Source organism: Aspergillus piperis, assembly GCF_003184755.1.
Source record: "Aspergillus piperis CBS 112811 unplaced genomic scaffold BO85scaffold_9, whole genome shotgun sequence".
NCBI classification, from domain to species: Eukaryota; Fungi; Ascomycota; class Eurotiomycetes; order Eurotiales; family Aspergillaceae; genus Aspergillus; species Aspergillus piperis.
This window is the reverse complement of record NW_020291599.1, coordinates 506,592-524,850: the sequence shown is the minus strand read 5'-3', so window position 1 is coordinate 524,850 and position 18,259 is coordinate 506,592. Positions and strand designations below refer to the sequence as shown.

Below are 18,259 nucleotides of genomic sequence, written 5' to 3'. Positions count from 1 at the left end.
AGATCCTCCCCCCTCCCTCCTCCAGCTTTGACCCCAGAATCTCGGTGCGGGACCCCCCCAAACCCGCCCAAGGTTCTCCGTCAAAGGACAACCACAAACATCCCCCCCCGTTCATGCATTGCACCACGGCTGCCCTCCCAAGTCCAAAGAAAACGGTCCTAGCACCGTTCTGCGCGCAACCATGACAAAGCGCAAGGTGTATTTGGACATGGAGGACTTTCATAAAGGTAAGTTCTTCGCGGTGCTACCTCAGGGGCTAACGGAAGTTTCTAATCCATAACGCGCTCCCTAGCGTTGAGATTGTTGGATGCCAAACTCGGCACGGATCCCATGATCATGGCCTTCGCTCCCATCCGGATGATCGTGGCAGGGGGCTTTTTTTCTGTGATGTACCTGAAGAACAGAAAGACAACTACGGACATGGACTTCCTGCTTGACCCGGAGTGGGCCAACGACGAGGATATCAAGGTTCCGTTGCAAAAGTCCATCCGGGAAGTCGCCAACGAGGCTCACTACATGGAGGACTGGGCCAACGAAGATGTGGGAGTGTTCGTTACAGAGAAGACGCGGAAGATCCTGATGGAGGACGCCATCAAGCAAAACATTGTCCTCTGGGCCAGTGGCACCCTGCTCGTATTTGCAGCACCTGTGGAATGGGCGCTGGAGCGGAAGTTGCGCCGCATCTACTGCGCGGAGAGGGGGCGCAAAGCGGAGCTTGATCTGGCCGATGCTGTTGCAATGCTCAAGTTCATGAAAGAGAGGAAGGGGGGTAAGCTGGATAAGGAGTACTGTCGCACGCTGAACAAGAATGGCTTTGATGTCATGCCAGACGTCGAGACCATGAACTGTGTGGCTGCTGCTTACAAGGCAACCTATGGCGAGGATGTGTTTCTCTGAAGCCATCTCAGTCCCTTGCAGGAGGGACTTGGTTTAATTGCTCCAAGTGCGGGATGATTCAGGTCCAAGTAGTCTGAGGGGCTGTCGCCGACAGTCGGGTTGCGCAATGGGCTCGCTATGAACTCTCAACTGTACTTGGCAAGGAGTTACGTGCACACCGCCAGATGGTGAAGCGGATGGTCCCCTTACTTTTGAGACAAAAAACGTGGTAGCGTAGGGCTTGCGGTTCAGATCGTATAAAGCCAGCCAACATTCGTAATGATGTTGCGGCGCGCAAAGATTTTATTCAATCCGCCGTCCTCTAAGACGAGTTTTCCTTCCAATATGTAACGTCCGGGTAGGCCGTCCAAGTCGCTGGCCGAGAGCGCCGGAACAGAGCCCGTCCATGCAGGACCTATCAGCGGTGTATACGGGGGCCACGGGTCGTCTTCCGTCTTTCGGATGATGTGCTTGCGGTTCCGACGCATTCCTAGACTTAGACGCCAATTAAACGCAACGACAAGTTCCTCAACGAGACATGCGATGATGGCATAGCGCACGGGATCTTCGTCCCTGGGGTCGCTGATCGACTGTAATGACCACCCCTTCTGATACCAAAAGTATTCAGTTTCGGTGCCTAAAACCTCGTATACACCAGATGCCATAGCTTCGTACATTCTATACAAACATCTCAAGGGGGTATCGCGAACGCGCCAAATCGGTATGCTCTCCAGGTCGATCATATTGTCGTGGCGAAGAAGAAGCAATTCTTCGTTTCCGATCATTTCCGCCGCCGGCATAACGTCGGACACGGGGAATTTCCACGAAGGGAACGGGATAAAAAGGCGTACCAGAGCCCAGACCGGGTGTCTCTCAAATGCCCGTAGTCTTGTCAGGCTGCCGCGTAGGTTTAACGGCGAGCGCCATGTGCGAAGCCGATGAATCCATTGTCGAATCCTTAGCGAAAGGGGCTTCTTGCGGCGGGGCGGCGGCATCTTCATCTGTCTATCACGAGAAGCCGAATGAGTATTAGAGATGATTGGTGTTGGTGGGATAGACCCAGAATGGTTGAGGTTAACGAAGACACTCCATGCTTGTGAGGGTAGTGTTCTGAAAACGAGGAGACGAAGAGTGAATTATAGAAAGTAAGGACATGTTTACTGCATCGGTTGGCGCCGACCGGCGAACAGGCGGTCAAGCATGGCACTACCGATGCACGGACCATTCTGGTGCCAGATGAGATCATCACATGCACCCTCCACTTCACCTGCAGCTGCTATAAAGCCCGTCTTATTGTTTCTTTGCTTCCCAATGCCAGATCCGCGCAAAGCGCCTAATGATTGCATGATGATATAGCCGGCATAAATCGTAACTTCCACATACCCCAATAGTATAGTGGACCAATCGAAACCGGACGGTTGAGAGAGGATGCCACGATTGTGTCACAAGACAGGGCCAAGATTGTATTCCTTGCGCTGTTGGACGCGTGCTTGAACCTCATAATCTAGTAGTATATACTTTATCCAAAAGGACCGTCCCGGGTGTATAACAGCGAGAGACGGGAGTTTGGGCAAAAACGTAGAAGGCCGTCCAGTTTCAAGGGCAAGCTCCAGGCCGTCTCTGTCACTCTGGACTCAAAAGAATAGCTCTTGAACAACTTGAGGAAACCCACGAGTCTACCAGAATGTCAGATACATTTCGACCTTGAAAATCGCCCCAGAAATTTTCCACAAACGCCAGACTGCATCCTCGGATGGCTAGCAGTTCAACAAGTTCAGTGTAGGGACTGCCTCCATTGGCTCGCCCTAAACTTCGACACGTCTTCGCACCGTGGAAGCGCAACGTGTCCTAGTGTTCTGATATTGCTCAATATGTCCAGGACCTGACAAGACAGAATGGAGTTGACACAACACCGTATGCATAGAAACAACCATTGCAGAGTACTTCAGATCGATACGAATGCTGTATCCACGATGTTGTGAAGTGGCGGCATCCTGCAGGTGTGTATTGTGGGGGAGTACCTAGAAAGAATGACAGGAAGCAGCTAGATTAGAGCGTCAACAGCTCTTTCGATAAATTTGGGAGCTACCGTTGACAGCCTGATGTGGAGAGCTTCTCATTAGTATTGTTATCCCAAACTAGTAACTATGAAGCACACTGAATGATTCATCGATGAGTTAAAAAGCAAAACAGCATGTATCTATCAAGCTCTAGCGTTCTGCTTTCATGAATAAGTGAACTCAAGATCACGCATGGTGTATTCATAGATAACATGGTGTAGTAAATAGTAATAGTAGTAGTGAAGATGCCCACTGGTTCCTGAGTGGATCCATGGACCAATTAGGCAGATGTCAGGCACGTGTCAAACTGTCCTCCACAACCACCAAAATAAACTCATACCAGGCTAACAATCATTAAAAGGAGCATCAGCATCAGCATCAGCATCACTACCACGTTAAATTAACCGGGTGGCCTGGGGGAGGCTGGAGAACAAGTTAAACTTCACACTGGCCCACAGGTGAGACGCCAACCGCGAGCCACGCACAGTTACCGGGGCAGATTCATCAGCAGCGGCGTCATCCTCCCCCGAACCGCTTCTTTCTTTAGCAACACCCGCAGTGGAGTCGCGATCGTCCACCACAGCGAGGCTTTGCTCTTTGCATGGCAACTCTCGTCCGTTTGCCTTTTGACTTTTCTCCTGTTTGTTGTCATCTCTCACTTCCCTTACTTTCTGTTTCTCTTCCTTCCTTCCTCCATCCATTTGGTACATGAGAATATCTTAACATCTATCGCGCTGCAATCATTCCGCAGCGGATCGACATCTCAATTCCTTATCGACGACTTGGATTCTCGATCTCATTCCACCCCACACCCACACCCGCCGCGATTGGGATAACCTTCATCCCAGCGCATCGCCAACATGCGGTCCAGAGCATCAGTCAAGCCCTCCCAATACCCCCCGATTCCATTCCATACCATTCGCTTGTTCGGCCTGATTTCCACCTTCATTGTGGGCATTATCTTGGCCGTTTTTATCAACCAACTGCATAGCAACAACTACAAGCTCCCGTGGGCTTTCCTAATCGTAAGGCAACCACATTACCCACCATCTGTGTTATACACTCCACTAACACTTCATCTCAACTCATCAGCTCCTCATAGCCACCGTTTTCTCCCTCCTGAACTATATCCTCACCACCCTAACCCACTGCTGCTATGGCCTCTCTCCGCGCCTCAACCTCGTCACCAACAGCATCGTCCTCATCCTCTGGCTTATCGCCCTCGGCCTCCTAAGCTGGAGCATGTCCCACACCATCCTAACGACCTGCAACACAACCTACTGGGGCACCTCCACCGGCATCAGCGTCTGCAGAATCTACAAGGCCCTCTTCACCTTCACTATCGTCGCCGCGACCTCCCACATCGCCGCCGCCGCTCTGGACGTCATCGTCTACCGCCGCCAAACCCGCCTGGGCCAATACGACCCCATGGCTAGTAGCACCGCTCTCAACGACTACAAGATGCACAACCGCGACAGCAGCATTATGTCCGGCGGCGTTGGTCCCTACCCGCCCGATGAGGCCGATCACCCCTATTACGCCAATCACCCCCAACAAGAACCCCTGTACCAGCACGCCCCGGAGCCGTTGTACCATCCCAGCCAGCGGATGCCGCCCCCTCCTGCGTATGGGGCTGGCTCGTTGGAGCAGCACCATGCCGATGAGGCGGAGGAGTACTCCGATGCGGCTCCGGTGCAGGGACGTCGGAAGCCAAGAGTGAGGTTTAGTGCTTACGGGGGTACTGCGGGTTATAGTCAGCCAACGGAGCAGACGAGTTATGATCCGGCTGCGTATCGGTAAATGATCGTGTAGGGGGTGGGTGTACGCGTTCCACGAATGCAGAACGGTCACGCGACCCCCCTGGGACAATCATCTGCGTGTTGTCTCTGCGTGAGAGCCAAGTCAGCTTATCTTGGCTTTTCAAACTGAACTGATGTGTTACGATCTTGCATTGTAAAATGGGTATAGTTCCTTGACTTTTGAATAGGTTCATATGCTGGCGGGCGTAATGCAGGAACTTTTTACTCTTCTTTTATTTGTCTTCAGCGATAATGCCATTTGATCTGGTTGTTATATGACTTGGATAGCCTAGTATTAGATACCTGAATGCCTTATAGCAAGTACTTGGACGATAATCCAGCTTATGAACAGATATTAGCATATTATTTGGGAGATGTCCACGGACACATGATTCATTCATTCATGGTCCGTTTCTAGGTTGGAGCTAGATCTAAGCACGTAGTTTCGGCAATCCGACCGCCAACAAGGGCGTAGCCAGAATGGTCAAAGGGACCAAGGATAGAGGAAAAGAGAACAGATATCATAGAATATGCATGTCACATCCAAAAAAAACGTCACATGGTCCTTTTACATGATAACCTCGTTGGCGACGTCCTGAGAGTATTGTTAGCCTTATGTTTCGAGATGATGTGGATGGATGGGGTTACATACGCGCTTCAATTCCTTAAATGGCAGGCACACACAGTTCTGTACCCGTACCTCGTCACCCACGGCACACTCCTTGCCCAGGATGGTGATGCTTTGAACCTTGATGCCGTGCTTGACAATGCTGGTCGAGTGGCTGCCTGTGGGGATCGGGGTACCCTCAACACGGGCCCAGGCACCAACGCGGCTGCTCCAGCCGATGATCGAGTGCATCACGCATGCATCGTGCTTGATTTCGGCGTCTTCCAACACGATCGAGTCCTTGATACGAGCGCCTGCGCCCACGACCACACGGGGTCCAATGGAAACATTGGGACCCAACTTCGCTGTCGGGTCCACTGTTGCGGAGGGGTGGATGTAGACTGGGGGCACGATGGCAGCGGAAGGAGGGGTCAGTTCGTCAGATCCGGCCTGGAAGGCCTTCTGGAGGTAAAGTGCGTTGGCGGGCACGGCGGAACCGGCCGTCTTGATCTGGCGCCAGAAATCTTTCGTCTCGTGGACGAAGAAACGGTTGCTGTCGGCCAGATCGGAGAGGATATCCTGTTCCAGACGAAGGACTTCGCTCTTCTCTGCCTCGTCCTCCGCTGCGATGAAAGAGGACTCCAAGTTCTCGGACGAAGGGTATGACAGCAGGCGAGGGCGGGTGGTACGGCGCTTGATAGCACTGCGGATGGAGGGGAAAATGCACTCGGTGGCGAAGAGGTAGACACCGCAGTTGATGAGGTTGGAAATGTGCGACTCAGGCTTCTCAACGTAGTGCAGAACCCGCCTGGTATGGGAATCGGAAACAATGCAACCGAAGTTGGTGGCGGCATCGTTGTTGACTCTTGTTCCAAGGATGACGGCCTCCGCATCCTTCTCCTCGAACAGCTTGAGCATCTCGCCAAGGGGGAAGGAGCAGCAGACGTCCGCGTTGAGGACGAAGATACGTTCGGGCTTGCCCTTCAAGATGGCATCGCGGAAATGGTAGAGACCGCCAGCGGTGCCCAGAGCCGTGTATTCACGCAAGTATTGCATCTTGAACTGAGGGAACTCCTTGGCGGAGTCCTTAATGAAGTCGCGGAAGACGGTTTCATCGTAGTAGCCGACGAGGATGACCTCACGAATATCGGGGATCTTGGCGAGAGCTTTCAGGCAATGGTGGATAATAGGATGACCGGCGACTTCAAAGAGGGGCTAACAAGAAATCCAAGTGTGAGTAGCGGCGACAAGCTTGCGGGTGACGAAATCGAGGGTTGGTGCGGAGGGGTTCATGGATTGCGGGATAGCTAAGGCAGAGAGGGGCAACCAACCTTGGGCATGTCAAGGGACAGAGGCCTGAAGCGCGTTCCTCTAGACGGACCTCCGACCTAAGTAAGGAAAACTTCCGTCAGCGAGATTGATATAGGAGGCAGAAGTCACTAGCGTCACATACCAAGATCACAGCCTTGGTGGAGGCCACGTTGGTGTGCTCCCGCACTGGAACTTGAAGCATTGGAAAGGTGGGGGGTATATAAGTGGGGGGTTGGTGTTCAGGAATGAAAAGTGAGGCCAAATCTCGAGCACAGACAAATTGATAGATTGAAATCTGTAAAGAATTTTGGGAAAAGGAACGAGGGGAAAAGACGCAAGACAAGACCGAGGGGGAGCGAGCAGTAAGTTGTTGTCCAGGCCCACCGCCAGCTCTCCTTAAGTCTTAGCGCTCTCCGGAACAGGTCAGGAGAAAGAGAGAGCCTGAGAGAGTGACACGGGACTGAATTAATGGATTCAGGTGCCATTGGTTGGCCGGCGGCACCTGACTGGCTGACTCCTCTCCACCGCTTTCAGCCTGGGGTTTCCACTTTTCTCGGGGCCATCTCTCCATCTATCTACTTACTTCCTCACCTTTGGTACTACGGTGTACGGAGTACTATAATCTAACTTATAGCTTACTGGGTTGGGAGCGTAATTCATGGAAAATGGATAGATCAACTCACTTTCAGCTGCGACATCATCACATACTTCTTTCAAACAGTGGCTGCTTCTCGATACTAACCCAGTCCTCCAATCATGTCCGACAACACAGCAATCTTCCCGATTTGGCTTCGTTTCATGCTGCTGTCAGGGTTCCTGCAGATGTTAAATTGACCTCTCTGGCACAATCTTTCTATAGATCTCACTCTATTTTTGCCGTGTTTACACATCCATTCACTCTATATTTTGGTTGGTAAATTGATCATGGCCTGCATCTCTAGTTCTCGCTTGGACTCAAAACCTTCCTTTGCCCCCTACCATTCACTGGGAAAAAGTGCTTCATAACACTCCCCTCCCAACGTCAAATCTCTTCTTTCTTCTCAACTGAACTTTGTCTGTTGGAAACTTCTGTACTTCTATCACACAGTCAGGCTTTCAATAGCACACTTTTCTCCATTAGTCTGAGATTCTTCTCGTCTCTTTGTAACTCTCTGTTTCTCACCTCACTCACGTTCTTTCGATCTCATCAAGTCTCTAAACTCCTAGGCCCCTACGGACCGTTTATGTCATTACTCACCCTGGAGATACGACGAACCCCATTCAGCAATCAGACGGCTGAACGAGAGAGTATATCTCCCAGTGAGTATTACTGACCGATTCAACTTTTAACCATCACTTACATCTAAGTTCTTAGCTATCTCCCAGGCTAGCAAGATGGCTCCTCCCGAAGCCCCCAATGTGGACTCCATAGATCTGATTGCCAGCGACATGAAGGAGCTTGTTCGGAAGATCCAGGACCTACGCCACCTCGGAATTGAGGACAAGATGATTGTGCTACCCAAAATCTGCGTCATTGGTGACCAGAGTGCCGGTAAGAGCTCTTTGATCGAGGGAATGAGCGAGATCAAGGTGCCACGAAGCGCGGGGACATGCACCAGATGTCCAATGGAGATCAATCTCTGTGAAGGGGAACCTGATCAGCCCTGGACTTGCAAGGTCTTCTTGTCGCGGAAGTACATGTATGATGCCTCTAAGAAGGGCTGTAAATTTTCGAAGAAGTCCCAGCCCCTCGGACCTTGGCTGGAGCAAGAACAACAAGAAGATGAGCTTTTCACAACACTGACAGACAAGCCCGACCTCGTCGAAGTGATTAGATGGGCGCAGCTCGCCATTTTGAACCCAGGCAGACCTTCCAGCGAGTACTTGCCCGGGCAAAATAGTGAAACAGATCCTGATTACTGTCAAGTAAAATTCTCACCCAACGTCGTGCGCTTGGATATTTCTGCACCGGGATTTCCTAACTTGTCATTCTATGACTTGCCCGGTGTCATCAGCCAAGCCGAACAGGAAGGAGAACGCTATCTTGTTCATCTGGTCGAGAACCTTGTCAAGCACTACATTTTGCAGAAGCACTGTATTGTCTTGCTGACGTTGCCAATGACGAATGATGCCACAAATTCAAGCGCTGCAAGGATCGTGCAAACCACCTCTGGAGCGAACGCAAGGGCAATGGGTGTTCTGACAAAGCCCGATCGCATTCAGACAGGAGAATCTTATGCTCAATGGATTGAAATACTCGAAGGAGACAAGTTCTCGCTTGGCCACGGGTACTTTGTTGTTCGTAACAATCCCGACCCCGCGGTCGAGCACTCCGTCGCTCGAGAAGAGGAAGAAGCCTTCTTCGCGGGAGAGCCCTGGGCCACTGATCTGGCTCTTTATCGAGACAAGTTCGGGACCCGAAATTTACAGGCGACACTCTCCTCGCTGCTTCTTGAGCAGATTCAAGGATGCCTACCGGATTTTATTAAGGAGATTAATGCCAAAGCAGAGAGAATTGAGGATGAGCTCCGGACTCTCCCAGACCCGCCCTCTGCGAATGTACCATATATTATTTGTGGAAAGTTAAACCAGCTGAAGGAGCAAATTCGCGCTCATATTGATGGTGGGTCAGCAACTTACCCCATGCCGAAGTTATGGTCGCATATTGCCATGGATTTCAAACGAGCCCTGATTACGACTCGGCCCACTGTGAGAATGCTCTCTCCAAGTGATAAGTTCCCTGGCCCGACGGACCGCGATGCAGAGGGGAGCGATTCAGACTGTGAGATGACAACGGTCCCGCAGCCAGTCAAACGCAAGTCACCAGGGGAGCCTGGAAATATCTCAAGCGTACCAGAAGCGAGACAACAGCCAAATCCAGCTACAACCGGGACCAGAAATGGATTGTACTGGACAGACCATTTCGCCAAATTCAACGCTCCGGCCCTGACGTTTACATGGGAGATGATTCGCGAAATAAACGAGGATTCGTATCGAGCTGGACTGCCGGATCAGACGGACCCGAAAGCCATTGAGATCATGAACCAGATGAGCGTGAAGCACTGGTACGACCCCCTGTCAGTGTTCCTGATTGCCACCTATCGCCTTGTCCGGGAGATGCTGCACAAGCAGCTAAATGAAGTCTTTCTGCAATATCATCAGACGGGTCTCTATCGAGAACTCAAGCGAATCATTGAGAGCTTTTTGTATAAGCTACGAGCTGCTCATTTCGAGCATGCGCAGGAAAACTTCAGCATTGAGTATAACAAACCATTTACAATGGCACTTTCGGCATTGGACCAGTCAATCAAGTCTGCTTACAGCTTTCTTGCGGAGAGGCGGCGTTTTGCTCGTGCTGGGTCCTACCTTGATGCTCAGGGAAAGTACCCTAGAGGAGACGCCCGACGTGAAGCTGAGCTCAGAAAGCTTACAGATGCCGAGCTGGGGCGCGACCAGTTCTCGCAGGAGCTGACCATGATGGCGGTAAGTCGATCTCGTGCCAAAATTTGAGTAAGACCTAACTGCCCTGGCTAGACAAGTCGCGGGTACTACGACTTGGCGAGTTCGCGGTTCATTGATTCAATTTGCCAGAGCGTGCACACTAAATTGTTCGCAAAATGTCGTGATGACCTCATCAAGGAGATCGAAAGAGAGCTTTGCATCTTGGATGAAAACGGTATGTTTCACCCATTTTATCAGGAATTAGATACTAAGACAATTCCTTGCCTTCAGCATTGGAACGATGTCTTGAGCTGATGGAGGAGGACCCGGACCGCCAGAGACGCCGTCAATTCCTTCTCAGAGAAAAGGAGCGAATTGATAAGGCCCAGGAGTGGCTAAACCTAGCGAGGAAGGAGGATGACCAGGAAGACCCATTCGAGAATGTGAGGATTAAGTCACAGCCTCCTGACGATTGGACCACTTAATTGCGGCTTGGCGAGCGTTGTGTGAGCCTCTTCCTGTCCACAGTGCGTGGCTACAACAGAATCTACTTTGGCGATTACATGTGTTAGGCTGGTGACCGGATTTTACGAGTGGCCATGTTGGAAAAGTATGCAGTTGAAGCTGGAATGGGGATGGATGATGGATGGATTGACCGCAAGCATCGAGGCGGGGTAGGGAACCCCACTTTGGTGCCCTAAGCCCTAAACCCTGCTTGCGATAGACTCGAATGGTGTATGGCAGCGTGTAACCAATGGAAAAGGAGAGATGTCAGTTAGAAGGATTAATAGCTCTAGAATGCAAATCAATGGGGATACTCGGTACTTTTTGCTAGATTTCCGCAATGGTGATAAACAGGAGGCCGAGTCCAAAGAACAGACGATTACTTAAGGATTGGCTGGGCGGGGGGGAAGCTGCCCCTCGCGGTGCCCAATGAGGATCGCGGGCGGCGACTCCCGCCCAAAATTCTCGCTCCCTCCGACTTCAGCCCACCATCTTGTGTGTCATCGATCGATCCCTCCACTTACCTTTCTTTCCCTTCTCATCGTCTTGTTCCCACGGTGATTGAGACTGAGCAATTACCCCCGTCCATCACCATGGCTGATAACAACGCTGTTAAGGAGGCCGAGGCCTCCATGGCCAACCTCCTCCTCGATGAGGTGACCGGCGAAAAGGTCTCCAAGTCCGAGTTGAAGAGACGCCAGAAGAACCGTGAGAAGGAGGCTAAGAAGAAGGAGAAGGAGGCCGCTGCTCCTCCCAAGGCCGAGAAGAAGACCTCCGCCGAGGATGAGGAGGCCAACCTCACCCCTAACGTGAGTCATTTTTCGCCCATTCGTCGCTGGGGGGCGCTTCTTTGTGTGCTGTCGGGGGATCCATTGTCGCATCTCTGCTAACATCCCCGCTCATTTCTGTACAGCAATACTTCGAGATCCGCAGCAAGAGAATCAACAAGCTGCGCGAGACCAAGAACCCCGACCCCTACCCCCACAAGTTCCAGGTCACCGATGATCTGCGCAAGTACCTCACCGATTACGAGGGTCTCGCCAAGGGCGAGCAGAAGCCTGAGGTCGCCGTCCGCATCGCCGGTCGTATCTACACCAAGCGTGCTTCCGGCGCCAAGCTGATCTTCTACGATATCCGCGCTGAGGGCGTCAAGGTCCAGGTCGTCGCTCAGGCTCAGCACGCCACTAGCGACGTGCCTTTCGAGGCTCAGCACGAGCACCTCCGCCGTGGTGACATTGTCGGTATTGTCGGTTTCCCCGGTCGTACCAGCCCCAAGAACCGTGCCGACGGTGAGCTGTCCATCTTCGCTACGGAGGTGGTCCTTCTTTCTCCCTGCTTGCACGCCATCCCGTCCGAGCACTTCGGTCTGCAGGACAAGGAGCAGCGCTTCCGCCAGCGCTACCTGGACTTGATCATGAACGACAAGTCCCGTAACGTCTTCGTCACTCGTTCCAAGATCGTGCGCTACATCCGCAACTTCTTCGACAACCGCGACTTCGTCGAAGTTGAGACCCCCATGATGAACGCCATCGCTGGTGGTGCCACCGCCAAGCCCTTCGTTACTCACCACAACGACCTCGACATGAACCTGTTCATGCGTGTTGCTCCCGAGCTGTACCTGAAGATGCTGATCGTCGGTGGTCTCGAGCGTGTGTACGAGCTTGGTCGTCAGTTCCGTAACGAGGGTATTGACCTCACCCACAACCCCGAATTCACCACCTGCGAGTTCTACTGGGCCTATGCCGATGTTTACGATGTCATGAACCTGACCGAGGAGCTGGTTTCCGGTCTCGTGAAGCACATCACCGGTGGCTACGAGACCACCTTCCACACTCAGTCTGGCGAGACCTACAACGTGAACTGGAAGGCCCCCTGGCGCCGCGTGGAGATGATCCCCGCTCTTGAGGAGGCCACTGGCGAGAAGTTCCCTCCGGGTGACCAGCTCCACACTGCCGAGACCGGCGAGTTCCTCAAGCGTGTGCTTAAGAAGACCGGTGTTGAGTGCTCTCCCCCGATGACCAACGCCCGCATGCTCGACAAGCTGGTTGGTGAGTTCATCGAGGAGACTTGCGTCAACCCCACCTTCATCACTGGCCACCCCCAGATGATGTCTCCTCTGGCCAAGTACCACCGCAAGAACGTCGGTCTGTGCGAGCGTTTCGAGGCCTTCGTCTGCAAGAAGGAGATTGTCAACGCCTACACCGAGTTGAACGATCCGTTCGACCAGCGCCTGCGTTTCGAGGAGCAGGCCCGCCAGAAGGACCAGGGTGACGACGAGGCACAGATCATCGACGAGAACTTCTGTACCAGCTTGGAGTACGGCCTGCCGCCCACTGGTGGTTGGGGTATGGGTATTGACCGGTTGGTCATGTTCTTGACGGACAACTACAGCATCAAGGAGGTTCTGGCCTTCCCCTTCATGAAGGAGGACAAGACTGCACATGATACCAAGCCTGCCGCAGAGGTGGTTGGCATTGAGCCTCAGGCTGAGGAGGGTATTGGTGAGTCCACCATTCTGATCTCTCCTGAGAAAAGAAACGAATAGCTAACGAACGATTACAGCCCACAAATAGATAAATGTGACGAACTGATTATTAGATGTTAGTGTTTTCTGATGACTAGTTGCATGGTATTCGGATGTCAATGAAGAAATGCATAAAATGATTATAGATGCCAGGATGTAGTAAATATCCTTTTCTCTCTTCTTATGTACTTACCTTATCCCCCTTATAGTATTTACCCCACAAATTGTAACAATGCCCCCCACGATGAAGGCAGTAAAACAGAAGAGAATAACTTGTCAAAATCAGCCGCGGGCAGAACAAGAGTGTGATCCCCTTTCGGGACCGCAGTCCGATGACCCTGAATAAGGGTGCCTTACCCCTCGGCCATCTTGTCTACTATGCAAAAAGGGCTCAAGTGTGGTTGGAAAACTAGTTGCGGGGTGATGTAGGAGGACATTCGGTTGTTGTACCATCAGACTTTCGTCGCCATGGGTTAGATAGATATCGAAGTTGATGTAGAGTTGACGGGAGGACATGGGTACCGGATATGGTTTAGCGCCCGAGTCATGAAAACCCAGGACCCACCCACTACGGCGTTATAAAGCGGTATTGCCCAAGGCCATCAAAATACTGCCACACCGCACCGGGATTTCAACAGAATCTCAGGCGAGCACTTGGAAACTGTATGTTTCCAAAACCCGCTAAATCCGAGGTTTTTTGATCGAGGTTCGCTAGGTTCTGCCGCTGCTGGCGGTCAATAAAGCGGTAAGAGTAATTGCCTTCCATCATTTTACCTCCCTCTATATGGATGCCTTAGGCAGATCTATCTTAGATTTGCTTCCATAACAGGAGAAGTAATGTAGAAGGGACTGTACACGTAAGTAATGTCACTGTTACAAACTTAAGCATGTTATATGGGGCAATTTCCGTAGAGGAATTGTAGTGATGACGATGATTCGGAGTTATCCAGTGGGAAACTCCCATGGAGAACGATAGAGAGACTTGATATCATGCTTGGTTTGTATATACTGCCTTTTAGCTAACTATAGCAAACCCTCTCTCTTACTAAGCTCACTACTTCTGTTTATTTTCGCCGAGTATCTTTCTCACAAGCCGGTGTATGCGTTCAAGGTTACTGGCTTTCTAAATCTACCTGCCGGTCCCCGACTTACTAGATGGAAGGTTATTGGTAGTATTATTACTATTGATGAAGTAGTGGAACAACTGTCAAGTTCCGTTAGAGTTGATAGACAATGTTCAAAACCCAAATGGTTGGCAGGGGCTGTGTGGTTTATTCCCAGTTCATGAGACATTGTAGGTGTTGGAATATCCCTCCAAGCCTAATAAGCGTAATCTTCATTTCCCTTCAATTATGATTAATAGACTACGAGCTCCAAGGGGTATGCTGTGCGTAGAACCCTCAAACTTCCCAAAGTATAACTTCATCACGTCGGCATTTCCCTGCGCAACAGCTTCACGTCTCCACATTTTCATTCCAAGACAAGTGTTCTAGAAGACAGAAAAGAAGTATATATACTTCGGAGAATTATCTACAAACTTGTACCTCGATTACACTTCGGCCATTACAACTAGTAACACACGTGAGACATCTAGTCTTATTACTCGTATCGCCATGGAGCCCCAATCCGCGAATCCTCCAAACGACACCGCCGCAGAGGCGAGCCCAGCCCGCGAAGTACACACCGAGTTCCGATACTTAGAAGCCTACGAGGACGTCTGCGACAGATGCGACCTCTTCAACATGCAGAATGCCATGTCGCAGTGTCGATCATGTGGATGGCGAGAATGTCGTGCATGCACCATCGAAACTGGTGGACGCCTAACCCATCGGGCCCAAGGCAGGACGCATTTCTCACCCGTTAATGTAACTGAGTTAATGGCCCAGGCGACTGCTGATCATGAACAGAGAGTGGCGAGACTAGGAGGATGGATGGCAATGAATAGAGGGAGGGGTCGTGCCAGGAGATGGATATATACTAGTAGAAGGAGGGAAGAAGAACAGCATAGAGGGAGGGGGAGGAGAAACCGACGAGGCCGCCGGGGAAATCGCCAACGTTGTCAAGCACCAGCACCAGCACCAACGCCTGAAGCTACCGCTGCTCCGTCCCCGGCAGCTTCTCCTAACACCGAGGAAGCAATATTGAATGATGCTCGAGCTCCTGAGACAGCAGAAGGTGCGGAGATGCTGTATGCTTTGGGGCTCGAAGATTCTGCTAGTCGCAGAAGTGAAAGTGGTAGGTGAATCACCGTAACTTAGAAACGGAACTCCTTCTTACAAAGCTCATAGAATCCCCTGCCACTGAGGAAGAGAGACGAACTATACGTGCTCCCTTTCTCATCCTGGCGAAACGTGCCCGCGAAGAATTTGAAACCCAACAGACAGACAGGGCAAGTGAGGAGTGAGCGTGCCATATCAAACAGATAACTATCTGTTGATGTGCTGTTATTCGACTTTTGCTCCTGCAACGAACTTATGCCCTTCGGCTTCATTATGTGTCATAGTGACACGGTACCATCCCTTCAGTTCTCTGGAAAATCGTTGGATATTCTCTGTTTTTAAATGCTTGCACACTGGGTGTGGGACAGACGGGCAGAAAAGACATTCCGATGAGAGAGATGAGAGCTGGATTCCATCATAGGGAAAACATTTTTGAAAAAGGTAGGCACCGATCCCTTCGCCGTCCTCCAGGATGTCTGTTGCCTGATGCCAGCAGGATCTGGATTGTGAGTACTACCATGGCAAGATTGAGCTAATACGCCAGAGGCAAATCCAGTGGTACGTGATCATATTATACAAATACGTGAAGTAGAGATTTTAGTAGACATACAGGGCCACTCCGTGGCAGTATAATACATGTAGATGTAGTCCAGAACTCCTGCCTGTTCGTCCTATTCCACGGTCGACCCTCAAACTCTCCGGGGAGCATGGGCCGCGGCATTAGCGAGAGCCTGCCCACGGGCCTTGGCTGCCATCTGAAGCAGCTTAGCCGTCCTAGACGGGTGCCAGACACGGCTTCCCAAGACAAGCACCCAGGTAAGAAGGAACAGACTGCCCGCCTGGTGGGCAGAGGCCAAAGGCGTGGGAACAAGGTAAAGAAGAGTCGAGATACCAAGACCAACCTGCATGCAGGCGAAAGCGACCACACCGTGGACACCCTTCTTCGCAGCACGGGGCAAGAGGCGCTTCATGGTGGGGGATCTGCGAGTGTAGGCCCACAGAGCCATGATGCTCGTAAAGGTAGTCATGGCCAGGGTGCGGTGGTCCAATTGCACCAGGGAAGGGTTCTCCAGCATGTTCCTCCACCAGAGGTCCGACCGGTCCTCGTGGCGAGAGTAGCGTTCATCAAACAGTTCAGACTTAGGAGGAGCCAGGCCATTACCCATGAACGGGAACTCGTTGTAGATGAGACCAGCATCCAGGCCAGCGACCAGGGCACCCGACATGGCAGTCACGAAAACCAAAGCAGCCAAAGCGGCAACGGAGCGACGGAAGATCTTGAGCTTAGGGTCACGAAGCGAGTCCAGAAGCTTGATTCCAGCTTCCGGGTCCGCGAGCAGACGGTGGGAGCGCAGAATGGCAAGTCCGTTCCAGAGCATAGCAGTATAGCAGATGAAAGCTGCACCCAGATGCGCCGTCAGACGGTACTGGCTGACACGAGGGTGGCTACCGGGAGCAAACAGATCATCCTTCAAACCAGACTTGACCATCCACCAACCGATGAAACCTTGGAAGCCAATCAAGCCCGCAATACCAGCGAGGCGCAGAGACATGGGCTTGCTGACCTTTTTCGTGGCAACGAAGTATGCGGCCGGGAGCACGAACGACAGGCCGACAAAGCGGCCCCAAAGACGGTGGATCCATTCCATGTAGTAAATCGATTTGAATTCGGAGAGGGTCATATGCGGGTTCAGGAGTTGAAATTCGGGAGAGGCACGGTACTTGGAGAATTCCGACTCCCAGTCTTCAGCGTTCATTGGGGGGAGGGATCCGGTGACAGGGCGCCATTCGGTGATACTCAGACTACAAGATGGCTGCGTTAGCATTGGTCTGCAACTTAGCAAATGGAGGAAAAGACCATACCCTGACTCAGTCAGTCTGGTAAGGCCGCCAAAAACGACAATGCCAAACACACTGGCCGCGCTGGCCAGCAGCCAGTAGGCCACTTTCTTGTCGCTCACATCCGGAAAGCTAGACTTGGCTTTCGCGGCTCCTTCCTGGGCAGCAATTGCCTCCGGCGCTGCTGATCCGGAAACGTTTCTTCTCAGACTGGACGCAAAAAGCTTTCTGGCCCTGGACTGCAGGGCAGAGTTGGCTCTGCTGTTGGTGTTCTGGGCGAAGGGCAAGGCGGAGAATTGTCTGCGGAAGGCGGACTTAGTCGCGAAGTTCTGGGTACGGATCAAACATTGGCGGCAGGTGAAGAGCTCCCTCGACAGCCGGGGAGACAAGCTTCGCAGCAAGGGCACGGAAGGCCCGAAGGATGCCATGATGGGCGGATGAGGAGAGAATGAAGCTGTCCAAGGCTTGCCAGGCCAGAATTTCTGGTTGGAACTCGGCGAGTCTCGCGTTCGGAAGCCCGAAGGCCGAGACCTCGCCAACCAATCAGAGCACGTCAATTTGTTGCCGATCGATCAGCCCATACACCACTAAGTACTAGTACCTTATTCTATACATTCTACCTCACTTGGTACTAGCATCTCTCTCTTTCCCTACTCAGCACCTTTGTCTGTTTCAACGGTGTAACATTCTATCGAATTAGCTTACACTGAAGTTGTATAGTCACTCAGCCAATCTGACTTGATATACAGAATGGTCAAGGCCCCTTGCTTCAAGCTGTGTGAAAAGTCATAGCCTTGATGAATGATCACCGGTTATTACAGTTCCTCTACGAGTGTGAGAAGATTCCACACTTCGTTCGATCGCTGCATATTAGATCGTTAAGGCTCTCAACACGGTGTTTCTCCACCACGTTTAATGTCACAGACAGTTGTTGGGTGAACTTATGCATCGAGGAACTTCGAGTCACTTTCGAATCCTGGAAGCCACACCTTGGCAAGCTATAACCGATTTTTCTCTCTGAAAATAGTCTGTGACTATCTGAAATGCCACGCGGTGCTGAGGTCTTACCTCTGGCTCCTTCAAAACAGCGAGGTCCAAGG

At 51.7% G+C, this 18,259-nt stretch overlaps 9 protein-coding genes across 9 annotated transcripts; 5 read left to right on the top strand and 4 right to left on the bottom strand.

The window, feature by feature from the left end:
- Positions 1-181: 181 nt before the first annotated feature.
- Positions 182-897, top strand: BO85DRAFT_488247 (uncharacterized protein; the record flags this gene model as incomplete). Its single annotated transcript, XM_025663513.1, has 2 exons — positions 182-227; positions 293-897. 2 exons carry the CDS (start codon positions 182-184, stop codon positions 895-897), a joined length of 651 nt encoding a protein of 216 aa, XP_025515437.1.
- Positions 898-1,124: 227 nt separating this feature from the next.
- BO85DRAFT_397622 (DNA-binding protein) lies at positions 1,125-2,069 on the bottom strand (the record flags this gene model as incomplete). The annotated part of the gene is made up of 1 exon (XM_025657028.1): positions 1,125-2,069. Exon 1 carries the CDS (start codon positions 1,875-1,877, stop codon positions 1,125-1,127), a length of 753 nt encoding a protein of 250 aa, XP_025515436.1. The 5' UTR covers positions 1,878-2,069.
- A 1,623-nt stretch (positions 2,070-3,692) lies between these two features.
- BO85DRAFT_304471 (uncharacterized protein) lies at positions 3,693-5,042 on the top strand. Its single transcript, XM_025655362.1, has 2 exons — positions 3,693-3,961; positions 4,029-5,042. Exons 1-2 carry the CDS (start codon positions 3,797-3,799, stop codon positions 4,734-4,736), a joined length of 873 nt encoding a protein of 290 aa, XP_025515435.1. The 5' UTR covers positions 3,693-3,796; the 3' UTR covers positions 4,737-5,042.
- A 261-nt stretch (positions 5,043-5,303) lies between these two features.
- On the bottom strand, positions 5,304-6,855 carry BO85DRAFT_372240 (mannose-1-phosphate guanylyltransferase; the record flags this gene model as incomplete). The annotated part of the gene is made up of 4 exons (XM_025656033.1): positions 5,304-5,330; positions 5,388-6,557; positions 6,674-6,730; positions 6,796-6,855. 4 exons carry the CDS (start codon positions 6,853-6,855, stop codon positions 5,304-5,306), a joined length of 1,314 nt encoding a protein of 437 aa, XP_025515434.1.
- On the bottom strand, positions 6,794-7,238 carry BO85DRAFT_304406 (uncharacterized protein). The gene has a single exon (XM_025655361.1). It carries the CDS (start codon positions 7,136-7,138, stop codon positions 6,893-6,895), a length of 246 nt encoding a protein of 81 aa, XP_025515433.1. The 5' UTR covers positions 7,139-7,238; the 3' UTR covers positions 6,794-6,892.
- A 789-nt stretch (positions 7,239-8,027) lies between these two features.
- BO85DRAFT_438626 (putative dynamin GTPase) lies at positions 8,028-10,558 on the top strand (the record flags this gene model as incomplete). Its single annotated transcript, XM_025658681.1, has 3 exons — positions 8,028-10,115; positions 10,167-10,308; positions 10,365-10,558. The coding sequence occupies 3 exons, from the start codon at positions 8,028-8,030 to the stop codon at positions 10,556-10,558; spliced, it is 2,424 nt and encodes an 807-aa protein (XP_025515432.1).
- A 470-nt stretch (positions 10,559-11,028) lies between these two features.
- Positions 11,029-13,345, top strand: BO85DRAFT_520246 (lysine--tRNA ligase KRS1). Its single transcript, XM_025665118.1, has 3 exons — positions 11,029-11,386; positions 11,491-13,078; positions 13,140-13,345. Exons 1-3 carry the CDS (start codon positions 11,171-11,173, stop codon positions 13,148-13,150), a joined length of 1,815 nt encoding a protein of 604 aa, XP_025515431.1. The 5' UTR covers positions 11,029-11,170; the 3' UTR covers positions 13,151-13,345.
- A 1,369-nt stretch (positions 13,346-14,714) lies between these two features.
- Positions 14,715-15,505, top strand: BO85DRAFT_514307 (uncharacterized protein; the record flags this gene model as incomplete). The annotated part of the gene is made up of 2 exons (XM_025664752.1): positions 14,715-15,336; positions 15,390-15,505. 2 exons carry the CDS (start codon positions 14,715-14,717, stop codon positions 15,503-15,505), a joined length of 738 nt encoding a protein of 245 aa, XP_025515430.1.
- Positions 15,506-15,872: 367 nt separating this feature from the next.
- Positions 15,873-17,707, bottom strand: cox15 (cytochrome c oxidase assembly protein cox15). Its single transcript, XM_025662301.1, has 2 exons — positions 17,184-17,707; positions 15,873-17,123 (listed from the first exon to the last, which is right to left on the bottom strand). Exons 1-2 carry the CDS (start codon positions 17,585-17,587, stop codon positions 16,010-16,012), a joined length of 1,518 nt encoding a protein of 505 aa, XP_025515429.1. The 5' UTR covers positions 17,588-17,707; the 3' UTR covers positions 15,873-16,009.
- Between the last annotated feature and the right edge of the window lie 552 nt (positions 17,708-18,259).